The sequence below is a fragment of the Psittacula echo genome (genome assembly GCF_963264785.1).
Source record: "Psittacula echo genome assembly, chromosome: 8".
In the NCBI taxonomy this organism is placed as follows: Eukaryota; Metazoa; Chordata; class Aves; order Psittaciformes; family Psittacidae; genus Psittacula; species Psittacula echo.
In genome coordinates, this window is record NC_137744.1 from 7,539,749 (window position 1) to 7,559,044 (window position 19,296).

Sequence of the window (19,296 nt, forward strand, 5' to 3'; positions counted from 1 at the left end):
GCTAGGCCCTGTGCTGACACTACCACGATTAGGGAAAGAAAAGAGAACCTCTACTGCTGCACTCCTTTCTGCTGCACCTTAGCAAAGGAACTGCAGAGACTTTCCAGGCTGCCAGATGCAGTTTGAGCTGCTATTGCTTAGGCTGCTTGTCAGAAATGCAGCTCACAGGCCCAGGGAAGATGCTCTCTCTTAGCACTTGCCATCCAGGAGGATGGTTTACTTCCTAAAGCCTGACATCCATCAGAGAGGCAGCAAAAAGTAAATGCAGCAGTGGAATGAGATTAGGAATTTCAAAGAGCAGATGCAGCTGAGCGCTGGGTTTGGCTGAATGTGAGAACCACACTGAGGTTTGGGTTTTGAGCAGCCATGGCCGGTTCTGGGGCAGTTCACCTATGCAGAAGTTGGCAGCAAGGCCAGGTACTGGCTTCCATCCTAACTGGAAGGTCATCCTGCTCCCTACAGGGGGAATCTCTCATGGGAATTGGGTAGATGAGCAAATCGTACCATGTTCTAGCGGATGATCAAAGGGGTCTCTTATTCAGTAACAATTTACAGTATCAATATAATAAACAACCTGAAACCGACACACAACCAAAAGACTCGGAGGTCCATATTGCTTAAAGAAAACAAAAAAGCCCAGTTATAAGTTGAAACCCTTTCTAAAAAGATTTTAAACATGATTCTCAGCCTCCTGCTAAGCCATTGCTCACCAGCTGGTTGTGTGCATGAGGAAAACCGAGCAGGATGCAGACCCAACAGGCTGGATAGCAGCAGTGAGAACCCAGTGGCGGTGGGACCATGGTGACAGCGCAGGAGGAATCCTTTCCTTGGCCCCCAGCATGTCTGAAGTCTGTGGGGTTTGAAGACAAGACTGCATCTGAAGGAATTCCTGTGGGTTACAGTGACCTTATCAATGGTAAAACCTTTCGTTTTGGTATTTGTGAGTGTAAAAACAGTAAATGAAAAAGCTGCAGATAGCTATAAAATAGGCTAACATGAGTCTGACACTTCTTTCCCACCTGTGGACAGAAAGGAAATGGTAATGCTGAATCAGATGGGAGCAAACCATTACAAATAAGGGGCTAAGTTCTCCAGGGAGTGCTAAGATAGCTTTACTTATAGCCGAGTCGTGACGTGATCCTCCTGCCCATCTTTCCACTGGTTTATAAACAAGTCACAGGCCTCTCCCCATGAATCAAACACATCCTCTGATGAGTCTATAAGTTTGGAGTTAGAGGAACAAATACTGGAAGCACAGTGAAGAGAGCTGGTACAAACCACAGGGCACTCCTTGCTCTGTCCTGTAAGTCTCGTGTTCCCACTGTAGTCCACCTCATTGAGGTTAATTTCACTTTTGGAACAATTCTCTTCTCTCTCTTTATCAATCTGAGAATATTTAATGTCTTTCCACATGTAGTGTGGCTGAATAATTCCATCTGAAATAGTGTACATGGGTTCTGAGTTTGGTTCGGGGACATGTCCATTCATCTTGGAGAAAAGCAGGCCCAGTCTCTTAAAGGACTCCTTTTTGGAGCTGGAAAGTCTCTGCACTCTATTTCCATTCCGGACAAAGGAGCGCTTACTGATCCCGTTGCTTTTTGGCTTCTCTTCCACCATATCGATCCCAGACATAGTTTTAATTAGAGCAGATACATTGAAGTCCTTTTTTTTGTTGGCTACATTGAAAGACACGCTCTTGGCTTTAGGTTTTTCTCCAGCACCATCCTCATTTGTTTCATCCTTTTGGGACACCTCCGTGCTGCTGGTAGAGTAACTTCTCCTCTGGGGCTTCCTGTTTCCTAAGAGGTCAAGAACTTCATAGCGAAAACTTGAGATGTCCTGTTTTAACTCCTAAGGCAAGAGCAGAAATGAGTTACACTCAGCAGCTTTATCTGTGACATGGAAGAATGATCACATTCCCTTGGGAGAGCTGTTCAGTTACGCAGATGGCTGATAGCAAATCACACGTGCAAGAACACCAGATCCATCATCATTACTCAGTGACACACAACAATATGCATTGGCAATCCCAAGAATTGGAGACCTCCCAAGATCTTTGTCTCCCAAGGCTGTGGGACCAGCCCCAATGACCAAACCCCTCTGCCCACCCCACCACCCCCTCCGAGAAAAACAAAGGTCAAATAAGATAGTTCCAGAAGAGGGGAAACTGCTGAAACTCAGGGGCAGGAATCCTATTTAGTTGACAGGCCCAACTTTAACATGTTGGTGTGTGGTCTTCGTAGCCACTAACCCAGACTCATTCTTTGGCTCTGCCTGGGTTAGGATTAGGAACATGATGTTGACTCAAATCAGATACTTCATTCCTACCATTTCCCACTGCTTTTGTCTACAGAACACACGGTAAAAATCTGGGGGTGATCATATGAGAAGACACTCTAGTAATATTTTCTGCTGAAAACCCCCACATGCACATGATCTAGATCCCAGCTCCAGTAAATCCTATTTCCACAGAGGTTACAGATCATCCTAACAAGTAAGTGTGAGCTCTGCAAGCTGCTACTTGAATGAGTGTAACAAATTATCATCAAGGAATAATGAATTACCTTGAAGTTCTCTTCAGTTAAACTTTCGTTGGTTTTGGAAGTTCTTATCATTGCTGCAACATATCTTTTCACAAGGTTTCTTATCACCTCCTGGAACAGGAAACAACGCGAGTGATTCAGACCCTGTTCTTGCTGCCCTTCCCTGAGTTCTGACCCACAGAACTCTGTCCCAACTCTGCTGACTAGAAAGAAAATCACCCTCCGTTAGAAGGAGAACCCCTTCTTTTAAAGAGAACAAACCTTTGGAAAGGTTTGGAAAGGTTTCTTCACACACAAAGAGTTGTGGTCAATGGCTCGATGTCCGGCTGGAGACCGGTAACGAGTGGTGTCCCTCAGGGATCGGTGTTGGAACCGGTCTGGTTCAACATCTTTGTCAGTGACATGGACAGGGGGATTGAGTGCGCCCTCAGCAAGTTTGCCGATGACACCAAGCTGTGTGGTTCGGTTGATACGCCGGAGGGAAGGGATGCCATCCAGAGGGACCTGAACACGCTTGTGAGGTGGGCTGATGCCAACCTGATGAAGTTTAACCATGGCAAGTGCAAGGTCCTACACCTGGGTCGGAGCAATCCCAGGCACAGCTACAGGTTGGGCAGAGAAGAGATTCAGAGCAGCCCTGCAGAGAAGGACTTGGGGGTGTTGGTCGATGAGAAAATGAACATGAGCTGGCTTCAGTGTGCGCTCACAGCCCAGAAAGCAACCGTATCCTGGGCTGCATCAAAAGGAGCGTGACCAGCAGGTCGAAGGAGGTGATCCTGCCCCTCTACTCTGCTCTCCTGAGACCTCACTTGGAGCATTGTGTGCAGTTCTGGTGTCCTCAACATAAAAAGGACATGGAACTGTTGGAACAAGTCCAGAGGAGGCCACGAGGATGATCAGGGACTGGAGCACCTCCCGTATGGAGACAGGCTGAGAAAGTTGGGGCTGTTCAGCCTGGAGAAGAGAAGGCTGCGTGGAGACCTCATAGCAGCCTTCCAGTATCTAAAGGGGGCCTACAGGGATGCTGGGAAGGGACTCTTCATCAGGGACTGTAGTGACAGGACAAGGGGTAACGGGTTCAAACTTAAACAGGGGAAGTTTAGATTGGATATAAGGAAGAAATTCTTTACTGTGAGGGTGGTGAGGCACTGGAATGGGTTGCCCAGGGAAGTTGTGAATGCTCCATCCCTGGTGGTGTTCAAGGCCAGGCTGGACAGAGCCTTGGGTGACATGGTTTAGTGTGAGGTGTTCCTGCCCATGGCAGGGGGGTTGGAACTGGATGATCTTAAGATCCTTTCCAACCCTAACTATTCTATGATTCTAGGATTCTATGAAAGGGTTATGTACCTTCCACCTTGAATGCTCAGCGAGCAGGCACTTTGTACTCATTTTATACACGTAAAAGCTGTCGAGAAAAAAATCTGGATGTTAAGTGTCCTTAAGCTGTCTAATGTCAGTTCTTAAGGTGATCAAACTCGTGGATGTGCTGTATGTGCCGATAGGGCTGCTTGTTACAGTGCAGGTTTTTGGCAGGATGAGATCCATTTGGCTCTGTGTTCATGAACCTCTTTGCTCACTTTACATAAGCAAACTGGTACTTTAAGCTCATGCATGTATCTGTACTGGCAGCATACACAGAGGTGGATCTCTCAGTACTCAAGAGACTACTCCAAACCTGCCCTTCATTTCCCCCATTTCCTAAATAGGGATAACAAGTCTGAGCAACACCAACACAGTCTCTGCACTGAGGTTTTACTGGGAGGTTTGTGTGAAAGCTCCTGCTGTTGGTACCCATAAGCTGTGCTGTGAAGTCAGAAATACCAAATGCCTGTTGTCAAAGGTGACTCATTACAGCAAACACCAACCTCAGAGAAAAGCACTCTTTAAAAAGCAGGTGTCTTAAGTAAGACAAATCACTGATGGCTTTTGGCAGTAACCCTAAGGTACCACCTAACATTCTGGAGAGCACTATTTTCCCTTCCAGCACGCTGGCATAATGCACCACACTGAATGCAAGTACTGAAGCTGCTTTTAATACAGTTTCATCCTTTTGTAGCTTGACTTTAATGAGCATTTGATGACAGGCAGGCTGAGAAGAAACAAACCCAGCAAAACTCAACAAAGGGACCGTTCCTCCTTCCTGAGCTGTCCAAACCAACTCACAACCACTGTCTGAGGTAGGGATGCTTTACAAAAACAGCAGGAGAGGAACAATTCAGGAGTGTGTAAAAACGCTGCAGAAACAGATTTAAGCAGGATGCTGTGACAGCCTCGTCCCTCTGATGGACCTGGGGGTGTCACCTTTGACTTGTGCTGCCAGACTGATACCCAGCAAGTTTTCCACTACTTCAGAGGGGGTGAAAGGCAAGGAGTGATTTACTCAATCATCCCACCTCCAGTGAGGAAATGTTTTAATCCATGCTAAGCAAAATCCTCTGATGGGACCTGCACTTATCAGAATACATTGCAGAAGAACGGGGGTATCAGAAAATGAGCAGGAAGAAAAAACAAGACCTTTGTGTGCTCAAGAGTTTACCTGGTAATGTTGATTCTGGATCAGGTTGTCAGCATGCCGCTCCTGGAAAGGGAAAGACACAGACATGTTACCTGTTCAGTCCCGTCTTTAGTGCTCCTGATGGCTCCCAGCAAGTTATGAGCCAGCAACCTTCTACTGCAGCAGCAGAGCAGGGGCCCTTGTGATCTGAATGTGCACAAGCACCCTGGAAAAGCGAAGTATCAACCCACGCAGCTCCTTACTGTGAATGTTTTGAGGTTTTCGTGCCTCTTCTGTTCATTGTCAGAGTCATTGCCTGGGCACAGGTGATTGTGAAGCCACTTGCAGAGGTACCAGACTGACTTGGGACTTGGGACGATGTTAAAAGGAGGAGGCAGAGTGGCACCTTCATCGAAGTAACTCATCCAGAGCTTCGTTCGCGCAAACTTCCACTCGATATCCGCATGGTCCTGTGGAAGAAGGAGGGAGACTATCAACAGCTTCAGGCAGGCTCTGCACGGCCGAGGAGGTGGCATGTTAGCAATAAAGGGAGTTCTCCAGCTCAGGCAGAGCAGGAGCGCTTCTTCCATCTCCCTTGCTGGGGGTGTACTTAAAATCAATGTGAAATGTAGCCAGAGTGTCAAAATACCAACCCCTGAGGAACGAGATGACAGCAATGTTCAGCAGAAGGAATTGCAGATGCTAAAGCCCAGCTTCATCCTTAGAGGTTGTGCTTATATTAGTTTGCCAATACAAGAAGAAAGAAAACACCTTTCTTTGCTTTTTGTTAGCACTTTTATTGCACAAACCCTTGGTTTTCGTGCCTAAATCCTATGAGTTCTCGCTTTCTTCCCTAGGAAAAGATATTTCACAGCAGGGTTATTTTGTTTCTTTTTTATGGCATCCATGAATTCAGCTCTTACAAGGAAGCGACACATTTTATGCATGCCATATTTTACATCTTGCCTCTGCATTATCCCTACACAAACCAGAAGACATTTTACTGTTTGTTTTATTCCACTTGTATTAGCACCATGCTAGCTTGCTGTGCTCTAGTGGTTTTCATCCCCCAAAGTAACGGTGGAAAGTCAACAGCATCACTTTACAGCTGCACAGACAGACACACGGTCCATACAGTCACTGCGAAAGGAATACTGAGGCTGTGCAAGACACTGCCCTCACAGGCTGCAAAACGGTGACCCTCAAATCAAGGTATTCCATGGAGTCAACAGGCTTTTCTGCTCAGTAACAAACTCTGTATTCCCTCCACCCTCAGGGCAGAGCTCTCTGCCTCCAGCCTGCACGCAGAGAGCCGCTGCAGCAGCACTCAGAATGGATTTTGTGCTCAGTTAAACAGTACCACTGGTTCGTAGGTTCTGCAGAAACCTTGATGTTAGGCAGAAGACGAAGGAAATAGTTTGAAGCCTTCAAGCCAGGCAGTGCTGACCACAGCTAACAACGGGACACTGAATTTAAATGGTAAGTTAGTGAATTGTTCCCAGTGCAGAGGACAGTGCTGAGCTGATGGTGATGACATTTTAGCTGTTCAGCATTTCTGGCAGCAGTACCTGGCAGGAGACTGAACCAAAGCCGTGGTGATCTGAGCTAAGGAACAGCACAAGGTAGGAGGAAAGGACAGCTTCAGCCAGGCTGGAACAAGCAGCCCTCCTGAGTGAGGGATGCTGCAGCTCTCAGAAACAGGCACTGAGGTGTAGGACAGGGAGTTTGAGTAAAATAGGGCTGAACATTAGGCCCAAAGAATCACTACACCAGCTTCGTGGCTGTGCTCCAGTGTTCTGACATGGGGAAATGTGCTCAGATCTGGACAGTGAGGTGCAGCTGAACGCCAGTTTAGTGGTGTATTCAGATTATGTGCAGCTCTTGGTTTAAACCAAGAGCCTCAGTGGCCCAGGAGCACATTAGTCTCTGCAGATGGCCTGAATCAGCCTTGAACACTACTGTTCCCTGCCAACTTAGTGAAAGGGCTGTTTTCAAGCCACAGGCAGACTCAGAGCAGCAGCCTGTCATGGCCTTTCTTGCCTCACACATTATCAGTCCCCATAAGCAAGGAAATTGCAGCATCACTGTGAATCATTAGAAGCTGATGCCGGTGGAAATGAAGCTCTGGGTAGTAAAAAATGCAGTTTGCATCAGTAACTGCCATTAAGAAAATAAAAGAACAAGCGTTGCTCATCTCTTCTTCATTTGTCTCTTCCTGCATGAGACCAGCAGTGAGTTATTCAGCCCTACTGTGAGTAAACCTTTCCCACTTGGCAACACTAACAGCGCTGCCTGGGGCAGCTGCAGCATTGGGGGTATGGCAGTAGCTGAAAGAGACTGCAAAGGCTGTTATTCTGGATAGAGACATGTACGTGTTAAGTTCTTTGTCAATACAGAAGCAGGTGTGAATCTGCTCCGGTGTGAACAGGACTTAACAAGGTCCTGTTGAGGAGTCAGAAGGGAGAAGGCAGCTTGGAGAAGGTTATAAATCCACCCTGCCATTCTACAAAGGCCCATCAAAGGCTCGGTGGGGTGGGATCAGGTGTGGTGACTTGGCAGCAATTCCCTTCAGCACCGTATGAAAAAGGCATGTCCTGGGCAGAGGCAGTTTAGTAGCAGATGTGGATGCTGTCTGCAGAGGAAGGTAAGGCACAGCTGTAGCTTGGGGACTGCAAATGAGTGCCTGGGAAAGGAAGAAAAGGGCTAAAACTCTTTTCTGTGCAGTGCTTTCTTGTTGTTCCTACAGTTTTAAATAGCTGAAGGGGACCATATGGGCTGGACCAGGGGCTGAATGCAGGTGCAGGGCAGTGCTGTGGAACTTAGTGGGAGCTCTTCATCAGGGAAGTTTTGTGGTTGTTCTGAGCAAATCCCTGTTGAAGGCAGTGTCTGTGGGTGAGGTTGGTGGGCACTGGCTTCAACCCCACCTGTACTTAGTTCTTCCTGTGCTGTCTCAGGCAGTGAGTGCAACACAACCTCTCTTAAAAGACAAGCTCTCCATACAAAGCTCAAAGTATCTTTTCTGTTTGCTGCTGCTGCTGCTGTGAGTTTCCTAGGGTTTAGGAGCCCAGCCTGTCTCAATTTCTCACCTTGATGTTTTGAGGACTTGAGCAAATCAGATGAGAGCTCCTGGCAGCAGTTTTGTGTTGGAAACACAGCAAAGAGACATTGCAGTTTTACTGAGAATGCCTTTGTGTGCCAGGAAGCCATTTCCTTGGTTAGAGCTCTCTTTAGTGCTGTAAGCACTGAAACCTACACACAAACCTACAGTTTTCCTAACTCTCCTTCCTCCCTGTGGTGAGTACCAGGAGTACTGTGCTTCACCAATCATTCAATACCCAATTCAAAGTTGAAGCACTCCTGAGTTACAGCCAGTATCTCGGTCACTGCACTGCCTGTGAACATGGCCCAGGGGACCACCAGACGTGCTCCAGGTTTTTGGAGCATCTCATAGAATCACAGGATGGTTTGGGTTGGAAGGGCCTTAAAGCTCATCAGTTCCAACCCCCTGCCATGGGCAGGGACACCTTCCACTAGAGCAGGTTGCTCCAAGCCCTGTCTAACCTGGCCTTGAACACTGCCAGCCCGGACCCTCCTGTGGAAGGTGCTACCTTCTGTGGTGCTGCGCTGGCTGCTGATTTAAAGCCGGGTCACAGGAGGTGAGCGTTGGAGCCCGCTCCCAGGGACATCCAGCATGGACACAACCCCGGGAGGCTCCAGTACGAGCGGGTGCTGTGCCCCTGCACAGGCAGCGCTGGCAGAGGGCGCAGCACAGACTCAGTGAGCTCAGCGGTATGGGACGTGCCCTGCCGTGGTGAGGCGCTTCTAGCACCATGCAGTAAGGACGGGCTCCTGGGCTGCCTCATAGACCGCTCTCGGATGACAACTCTTTGGTGACATTTACAATAAGCTAAAGAAACACACCCACTAATGCTGCGAGTGTGACCTTGTTGCTAGGAATTTCAAACCGAGTCTGGATTTCACTGTCCTCTCTTTGAGCTTCTGTTGCTCTTGCCCTTGTTCTCATCACCATTTACTTTTAAGCACTGCTCATCATTACAGCTATAAAACATTCCCCTTCTTAAGAGGGCCAAGCCCTCAAGCTCAAAGAACACATGAACTCAGAAACCAGCACTCAGCTTCTCTGTGAGAACAAAAGAAACGTGTGACTTACTATCACAGTAAGATGTGTCATACTGGCCACATAATCCTCTTGCAAGTCTCTGCCATTTGAAGTGAGAATTAATCTCCCATAAAGATTTCCCTGTGGGATCGCTGAAGCCATCTTACTGTAGCAGTTGTGAGGATTTTCTAATTCACTCAAAGTGATGTATTCGCAGATGTGCCACATTTTAAATAATTACCTGCTACACTAAGGGTCCAGGGTAATTCCAGCATCCATCTCCATCTCCGGGTAGAAAATCTGTTGTTTACATCTCGTCAAATCTTTGCTAGAAAGATTTCCATCACCGTCTCCTTGCTGGGCCATATGGTTTCGATCATCCTTTGCCAAGTAACAGCAGTTTCTCAGCTGGTACTGACCCAGCCAGCACAGACCCAGACTGTTCCAGTCTTCTGCATGAGGTGGTTTCCACTGCCACAGCCTCTAGGTTCACAAACCTCTTTGTGTGTTATTTCAGCTCCCCTGTGGCTGGGAAGCTGATGGAGGAAAAGGCTGCTGCTTTCAGCACACAGGAGCTGAAGCACGGGGCTGTCCCGTGGGAAGCCTGTGGCAAAGCGAGGCACAGGAGCCCGATCTCATGACTCCTGAATTAGCATCCCTGAAAGCACTGGGGTAGTTCTGAGTTCAGGTTATGAAATGGAGTGTGGCAGCAACCTGTGCTCTGCTGTTGCACACTGTGTTTAGCTCTGGATTAAACTGGTGTAGCGCCATGGTACAGAGACACAGCTAAAACATAGTGCTAAGGTGATGGTAACGCTCAGCAGCCAGGCACCCTGACAGCTTCAAACCTACCCACTGCAAAACAATCGCACGATAACCAGTTACTTAAGCTCCTCTATACTACACAGAGGTGCACTGAGAAGTGTGTTCCTGGGATGCAAATCCTCCCCATGCCCATTAGGAAAAAATAAAGATACCCAGCATCTTTCTAGCTGGCACAAAAAGGGCTGCGTATGCTTTTCTTGTGTTTTATGATACAACAGTCAGTGGGCTAAGCTGGAAATCAGGCTGCTGCCTGTCAGATGCAGACACAGATGGCTGTGACGATGCCCTTGGGACCAGGCTGTCTGGCCGTGGCTGAGTGCCTTGGAAAGAGGCACAGGAAGCTTTCCAGTTGTGCTGGGAATGCTGACAGAAGCATTTCTGCACCAGGAGTAGCAGGATTGCTGCCTGCTGCTGTCCCAGGAGGTGTCAGCAGCAGCCCCATGAGATTAGGAGTGCCCAGGATGTAGTATTTTCCTCTAGGAAGGAAGAAGGAGACACAGAGTTCACCTTGAAAAGGTGATCACCAACATATCTCATCTGCAGCCTATGGAGAAGTCATTAAACTCTCTTTAGTTTTCTATCTCATGTGCCTTTTTATTGCTCTTTGCTAAATCCAGAGCAAGAAACAGCACAGAAAATACATCAGGTTTTGTGCAGGCTAGCACAAACAATATACCCTAGTGTGTCCTGAATAGGAAGCATTGCAGAAAAGGGGTCAGGGGAAAGTTATGCTTTACAGAACCTGACACAGACAACTCTTGTGCAGTTTCAAAGCTGTTCATTTTGCAATGTGTGTTGGGCAAACTGGTGGTAACATCAGCAGAGCCAGGGGGCTTAATGACGAGCTCAGAGCTTCGAGCAGCAAAAGCCTATTTGAGGTGAATGGTGTTTGATAGTTTCCAAAGAAAAATACGTCATGGAAAGAAAGAAAAAGTCTGTGAGAGAAATCAGGCACCTACAAAGCCAATTAATGCACAGGTAATTCAGCTGCAGCTGGCAACAAATGACTCTGCTTTCACAGCCGGGGATGACACACTGAAGGGTAAGAACTTAATAGGATCAATCTGGAATACAAGAAAAATTACTAGAGGAGGACAATCCAGCAGTGGAAGAAGCAATTAGAACAGTGAGGGAATGAGGCAGCCAGAGAAGAGAGGAAAGTGCTGCCTAGCACAAAACGACTGGGTAAAGCAAATGCAATCCTCACCAGCCATCCATACCATGGGAGCTGTGGTGGCCCCAGGACAGACACACACTGCTTTGAAGAGGAGCAAGTGACAAAGCCTGGAGAGAACCAGCCCACAGCAGACTCAAACCAGCACATACAAAGTGAAGGAGCACTCAGATGAGAGGGAAAAGGTGCCTGGAGAGCTGCAGAGCAAAGCCCATGCATGGGCACTCAGCGCGGGCATGGGCAGGGAGAGCTGCTCCCTGCGGCCCTTTCTGCTCCAGCACAGGAAAGGAAAAGGATGTGAAACATAGGCAGGTCCTGGAGAAATACTCATAAACAAACACCAGTGCTAGGACACAAGTGAATTCTTAGGCCAGGATACAGGTAAAGACTTGACTTCAGAAAAGAACTCTCCTTATCTGGTACAGGCAGATGGCAGCAAGGCCCTCAGGTGAGGGAATCAAACAGAGAGAGCACAAGGGAGAAAAACACCCAAATCGGAACTTTTACACAGCAGACATTTCAAATAAGCCATCAATGGGATTGAGCCTTAAACCCCTGAAAGCTGGATAAAGATCCCAGTCATGGCAAAGCCCCTAAAAGAACACACTGTAACAGGGAAAAGTAGGAAAAGCTTCCCTAATTTTGCAATGTCCAACGTCCATCCCTTCAAACAGATCAAGGGAATGGCCAGTTCAGTGTCAACAAGACACAGAGCACAGCAACAGCATTGTGTAATAGAGATGGATAAAGGACTCCATCCTTGGAGCATAGCCAAAGAGACTTGGAAATTATGGGAATGGGGCAGGTCACTGGTTGCAGTAGAGAAGAAAACCACTAATGGCTTGTGAATACAGAAGGTCGAGCAAAGAGCAGAGGCATTCACTCTGGAGTTACACCCCAGGCAGACCTCCCTGATGAGCTGCTGCTCTGGCCATCACTTCCCAAGATGATCGCCATCCTGTGAGCTGACTGATTTTCCCAGCTCTGGGGAATCAGTTTGTTTGTACTTGGAAAATGCATGCTTTAGCATCTCTGCTATTTATATCCTCCATGTGCAGAATATACTCATAATTAACAGTTTTATTATACCTTGACTGCGCTACATTCCACAATGTATTTAGGTTATATATATATATATATCAATTACCTTTCATCTCCCACCAGCATATTGGATAGAAACACAGATAACTAATGAGAAGGCCAGGGAATATTATACTTGAGAACACACAGAACTGTGGATTGTGCTGGTTTTAGTGCAGTTAAATTATGTGAACCGACACCTTTTTTATTTCAGTCATCTTCCAGCAAAGTTCCGTTTTTATTTTAATAGCCAAATAAATCAGAGCAGGAGGAAGGTCCTGCAGACAAACAGCTCTCTAAAAAAGCCTCAGCAGGAAGAAACAATGAAAAAGATATCACTAAGGCTTCGTTCTTCCTGCCATCCATTCCCTCTGCTTTATCACTGTCTGATAAGAGCTTCTTTTCATGCTGAAGGTCAGAGAGATAAGGTGTATCTGTGCTGGTACTGTTAACTACCTCCAGCCAGGTCAAAACCAAGTAATTCGCACGTGGCCATACAGAAATGGTGGGCTGAGAAGGTCTAACCTGGAGTGCTGATGTAATTCTATGGCATAAAGAAAAGCGCTTCCCCTCATTTCTACCTGCACTATTGCCAGAATGTTACCTTTTTGTCTGCAGAGCAGGTCAGCCTGGGATTTGACCAGGAAAGAAGAATTGTCTTGAAATCCATTGCTGGACTGGTGGGAGCCAGGTACAGGGGAGAATCAGGTACTTCTCTGTACCCCTCTTTATTTATTTACCTTTTTTTTTTCAGTTTCCAAGAGAAATTAGTCCCAAGAAGAAAAATCCCAGTTTGGATCCACATGTGAATTCCAGATCCCACGATCCACTCTGTGCCATAATAAGGCTGTGATATCAGCTGGGAAAGGTGATGTCAACTGTGACAAAGGTATTTAAAGGCCTAACAGTTTATTTAATGTGTTCTTTAGTGCCATTTGTAACTTTCAGATCTGAGCTCTGATAATGAGTAATCACCAGCTACATTTGATGGTCTTTGCTGCTGACTCCTGTGCTACAGGAATGTGCCCCAGAGTATCCGGTCACATGAAGCTGCCCAGCAGGGTAGAACACAGTAAATTCCTGATTGCTCTGACCCTGAGAGCTGGTTTCCTGTGTTGCTGGAATTTCCCTGAATCGAAGCTCTGCCCCACTGTCTCTCCTTATGCTTTACAACCTTTTTGTGCACATACATACACAGCCCTTATGTCCCTTCCTCAAGCAGCTAAAAGAATGAATTCCACAGTCAAGGAATGAAACTGTGTACATGTACTCAGGTACCAGATGCTTTAGTATTTTTGGCTGGTCATAAGCTCTCTTTCCTCAGCAAAGCTTGACTATGTCTTGTATTGAGTCTCTAAAGGTCATCTCACCAGCGGGAGCAGATGCCCAACACCTCTGGAAGTCAGCCTGCTTGTACAGTCACTTAATGCAGTGCCTGAGCTGAGCTGAGCTGCCAAAAATTGAGTAATTGCTGAAAAATCTTAGTTAACATCCCAGTCATTTAAATATATCCTTGAGCCCGAAGAACGGGACCCATTATAAATGTATGAGATCGCTCAAGTCTCCAAGTGAATCCTGAGCCATGCAGATAGCATTGAGTCAGGAGATGAAGCTGACTCTGAAAGCAGGGGCTGAGCTGAGGAGCTGCAGGAGCCGGACTAGAGAACAGAAACACAGCCCAGGAGCTACAGCATCCAGGTTATCAGACATCTTCCTGTTTAATTGGATGGAGTTGTATGTTTCCTGTTTCACCTGTAACAAAATCAGCATCGACCTATTTGCTGGATTGCAGTGTGTTGGAAAGGAAATCTCTGAACCACTGGCATCTAAACAGTCATGTTTCAGGGCATTCTTAATATAGCTGTTGCCATTGCTCGGCATCAGGTGAAAGCTCTTCCGAGATAAATTCTTTTAGTTTTTCACTGCTTTTTCCTCAGTAATTTTTTCCTTTATCTTTCACTTTTCCTCTTTTCTTCTGCCTTTTTAGCTAAAGTCCCTGTGATGCAGAAGCAGAAGATAATGCTAATTGAGCTTGTCAGGCCTAAATAAAAGATGGGATAATGCAGGGGGCTGCAACCTATGTGGTTCCATCTGGATGCTTCAACTCCTGTCATGCATCAAAAGCAAACCTTGCTGCGCTGCTTTGCACGTAATGGGCAGAGAATTATTGACCTGTCATGCAGGGCACTGGTGTGTTAACTACACCACAGAAACCAGAACCCACCTGTGTAAGTGCCAGCAAATTCCCTGTAATATCTTAAACCATGCAGGGGTCACCTGCAGATTGCAAGCTTGTCTTGTTTTTCACTTAAATGTAATGGTTTTGCTCCTCTGTCTAAGTCTCGAAACGGTTTGGCCGTGGTGGTACACAGAGTCAGGTAAATATCTGGGGTTTCAAAGATTAAAAACAACAGACAGCGTTAACCTGCTGATCCTGATGACAGTACTCTCGTGAGCAGGGGTTCGCAGGATTGGGCCCTAGGATGGAGAATTCGTTTTGTCTGGTCTAACAGCAGAAGAAAGATCCTGCATGTGAAGTCAGAGCACACTGAGTGCTTCCATTTAGAGGCTCTGCAAACACTAGATGAATATTAACAACTTGATTCAAGTCCATGGGTTATATGTAATTAGGCCAAAGCCAGCAAAAAGACAAACAGTTCTACACCTTCAAATGAATACTTGAGCTTGCTAACAAAAAGTAATTAAGCTGCCTGCCAGTCTAGAGCAAGGCTCCGGGCTAATTTCACACACAGGCCACTAGCTGTATGGTAGCATCCCGGCACGCTGCTGCTCCAATGTTTTTCCCTTCACTTTCAAATGAAAAGCTGCTGGGGGTCCCCACATCCAGTCAAAAGCCACAGAGAGAGCATCCAGCCTTGGGAATCGATCCTACTCCTCTAAAGATGCACTGCAGCTACCCAGGAGGGACCTGGAGAGCAGGGGTCCAGCGTTTCTTGACCTGGACAGGCTGGAGAGTTGGGCAGGGAGAAACTTGATGAAATATAACAAGGGAAAGTGTAGAGTCCTGCATCTGGGCAGGAACAACCCCAGGTTCCAGTATAGGTTGGGGAACGACCTGTTAGAGAGTAGTGTAGGGGAGAGGGACCTGGGGGTCCTAGTGGACAGCAGGATGACCATGAGCCAACACTGTGCCCTTGTGGCCAAGAAGGCCAATGGCATCCTGGGGTGTATTAGAAGGGGGGTGGTCAGTAGGTCGAGAGAGGTCCTCCTCCCCCTCTACTCGGCCCTGGTGAGACCGCATCTGGAATATTGTGTCCAGTTCTGGGCCCCTCAGTTCAAGAAGGACAGGGACCTGCTGGAGAGAGTCCAGCGCAGGGCGACAAAGATGATGAAGGGAGTGGAGCATCTCCCTTATGAGGAAAGGCTGAGGGAGCTGGGTCTCTATAGTTTGGAGAAGAGGAGACTGCGGGGGGACCTTATTAGTGTATATAAATATATAAAGGGGGAGTGTCATGAGGATGGAGCCAGGCTCTTCTCAATGGCAAGCTATGATAAGACAAGGGGTAATGGGTATAAACTGGAACACAAGAGGTTCCACTTAAACTTGAGAAGAAACTTCTTCTCAGTGAGGGTGACAGAACACTGGAACAGGCTGCCCAGGGAGGTTGTGGAGTCTCCTTCTCTGGAGACATTCAAAACCCGCCTGGACACATTCCTGTGTAACCTTATCTAGGTGTTCCTGCTCTGGCAGGGGGATTGGACTAGATGATCTTTTGAGGTCCCTTCCAATCTCTAACATACTGTGATACTGTGATACGGATCGCACTCCGCAGGGAGATGTACCAGAAATCTGCCCATCCAAATGTCACAAAAGGCCTCGAGTAAGTTCAGGAGAGCTTGTGATTTCAATTAATTATTACTGATGACACGGATGAGTTCTGGGAGCGCTGTAATTGAGATTTGGGTAATTACGGCTGCATTGCAGAATGAAGCAAAGACTTGAGCATATTACCTGCGCTGGCTCTGCTTGTGGGCAGGGACCAGCAGGATGCGTGTGCTGGTCAGCTGGAGTCCCCAAGGGCCATAAAAGTGGGGGACAAACAGTGGTATTTCAGTCAGCCAGCATACCGAAGAACCATTTAATCCCCTTTCCAGAGCCTAGTTGTTTTGCTACATTATAAAAAACTTCAGGAGACATTAATCCCACCTCATGCTGGCAACAGGAGTGTAATAAGAGCATAATTTCATTTCCTGCTGTATGACAGGGTTAAAAACCAAATACATCTCAATTTCTCCTAAGAAATTCAAATGAATGGTTCTGAGGGCTTGAGAGATGAATACCTTCCTGATGCTTTGTAATAGCTTTGATTTGAGTCCAGGCTTTGGAGCTGGCCTTTCCTCTACAGAGGAACAATCTACCACCCCAAACCCTGTTGAGCTGTGAATCTTGAACTAAGTTTATGGAGTCATAAAGTTCTTCCTTGGCAAAGCCACCAAGTAATAACTGCGCAGGTCATGCAAGCAGAGGAGGTGCAACATTTTTTTGACAGTCCTAAGGGTCATAGATCACAGTGGGGAAAAGCATTTCTGCTGCTGTTGTGAATTAGACTGGGTAGCAGTTACTGAGGCAGCTCAATTGGTGCAGAAAACTGGAGGAATTCTTGTTCTTTGTAGATGAAGAAAAGTTTGATACTACTGCCTGGGAGAAATCCAAAGTTAGCTTCGAAACAATGGAATAGGGAGCTGAAAAATCTTTATAGTCTGTTGTGCTTTCATTATAAGTTCTCTACCATGCAAAATTCCATGCACAATATCCCTACACTTAATCTCCTGAAAGCGATCACTTATTTTAGCTGCACATAGCAACTGGTTCTGTTTACTGCACTGGTTTTGTTTTGCTAGGCAAAGTATTTACCATTTTCATTCCTGTCCTCCACAATATGTACGAATCCAACCTATCTCACGCCATCATTTAAAACTACACTCCTAGTTTGGTGTCCAAGGCCCTAATTTCTCCAGTCTTAACACTGGCAACTGTGTCTCAGCTTGGTCATACACTCCCAGAGTATATATATATAGTATATATATACTATATATAATACATATATATACTGTCTTTTGCAGTCACAGCTGTCTGAGATGAACCAGCTTAAAATAACAGACATGCAAACCAACAGGAAGATACAAAATACAAACCGATTTCATAACTTAATACCTACTGCTAGAGTGAAGTCATTCCAACATCACACATACACTGTGTATTGCACACTTGAGGCTTTAACACCTTCATTTTCACACGCAGTAGTTAGAGGTCATATTTCTCAGGCCTATTTTGCTATCCCTGAGGTTATTAAGCATCGTTGGACTTTCCTAAAACACCTGAAAGCTCCATCCAAGATGCTTAAATCTCTGCTTAATACGTCAGTGGGATGCCTCATGCTGCAGTGCGGGTGTGTGCCACTTATCCCTCTAACTCACCTGGAACTCAGGGTAGGAGTTCACAGCCCTACGGTTTTCCTCCTGCAGATGGGTCTTAGCTGCTGTTCTCCATTCGATCTTGCTTCCCATTGCTCCTGCAGCTGCAGAGTCAGAACTGTTGGTACAGTTCCAGTGACTAATTCCTGCATGACTTCCCAGAGCATCACAGATGTGTCCATAAGGAACACGCTTTCAGAAAATGGGTAGATTGCTAATTCCCTTCCAAATGTACCCATGGACCCCCAGTAACACCCACTGCCACATTACTTTGAAGAGATTACAAACTGGCAGTTGCACAAAGGATTGTGTAACTATTAACAGGCAAGTGGCATTCCTATGAGAAACAGACCATCAGTCTTCATCACCCACTCTGCTACTTTCTGCCACTTAGGAACGATGGAGTCACCTGGCTACTCTCAGATAAGCTCCATTGTCCTTCCTCTTGCCATCATGACATATTCCTCTGCTATTAATCAGGTGATGGTATTTCTGTCATGTCTGGAAGGTATTGAGATGAGGACCCAGCAGTGCATCACATCCAGTCGTGTTGTGTGCTGCTTGCATAGAACATTCTGATCCTCGAGTACAGACGCAGTGCAAAGTGTATGGAAATGCTGGTGTGCGTTTGGGTTTTGTTTGCTTTGGCAGTGAAACATTGTGCCTGCTGGAACCAGTTTGGCAAAGGAGAAAAATGGGCTGCACGAAAATAAATCAGTACTGAAACTGCCTCGGGGTACCCCCAGAAAAATGTGTTTATTGAAGGCTGAAACAGCTTAGTGAAAAACCCAACAAAATTATGGCAGGAAAATTCTCCCTCCTGTGAGTGAGGAATCACCCAAAGCTGTGTGGAGGTTTTACTCTTTGCTTGCCTTGCTCTGCCTTCCACAGAAACTCTGTGGTTTCATGGTGTGTACCTACGCGCTTAATTAACTACCAAGCCCTGAGCCCCACACTGGGGAGACACAATGAAGAGTGAAGAAATACACAGCAGAATTAATGTATATATGAGACAATGGAGAGAAGCTAACTTGATGAGTAACTGCTACAAATGCATTAACATATTTGTCCCTGGAAAAAAGCAGGGCAGAAAGACTGTTTGCATTGCAGCAGTGCCACTGGCTCATTAGCAAGTGGAATTAATTGAGATGTCCTGATCTGATCCCCATTGCAGGGAAATCAACAGCAGAGATGCACTCTCATCCCTGGTGTCTAGCTCGTTTTATTTCTCTGCAGAGCCCTGCACATGGCACAAGGTTTCTATTGAGGTATTTGAGAAGACCTCCACCCCTCCCCAAGGGTCCTTTCCCCTCCTCCCTCCCTGGAATACTGCCATTCCATGTGTATTCAATGTAATTTAAATACCAGGAGGAAGAAATGCCCGGTCTAGCAACCAGTCTACTGTGATTCAGAAAGGGGTAGAGCTGATTACAGGAGGTTAAAAACTGACCCACAGTTGTAAAGCTCAACATCTATTAATGAGTTGTTTTCTGCAGGGAAGAGATTAATTGATGCTTGTCACATGAAGAAAACTTGTCCCCAAGAGAACACTGTGAGCACGCAGAAATAATAGCTTCAGACACCAAGCTGCATGAGAAGGGGCTGGAAGTGACTGCTCCTGCCT

General features: G+C 46.6%; 1 protein-coding gene across 1 annotated transcript in view; it reads right to left on the reverse strand.

The window, feature by feature from the left end:
- Positions 1 to 1,116: 1,116 nt before the first annotated feature.
- TRPC5 (transient receptor potential cation channel subfamily C member 5) overlaps positions 1,117 to 19,296 on the reverse strand; it is a gene marked incomplete at both ends in the record, with an annotated part of 62,987 nt that continues 44,807 nt past the window's right edge. The window contains 4 exons of the mRNA XM_080624766.1: positions 1,117 to 1,851; positions 2,565 to 2,654; positions 5,080 to 5,121; positions 5,301 to 5,507. Coding sequence (XP_080480892.1) covers positions 1,117 to 1,851; positions 2,565 to 2,654; positions 5,080 to 5,121; positions 5,301 to 5,507 — 1,074 coding nt within the window. The remainder of the gene's footprint in view (positions 1,852 to 2,564; positions 2,655 to 5,079; positions 5,122 to 5,300; positions 5,508 to 19,296) is intronic.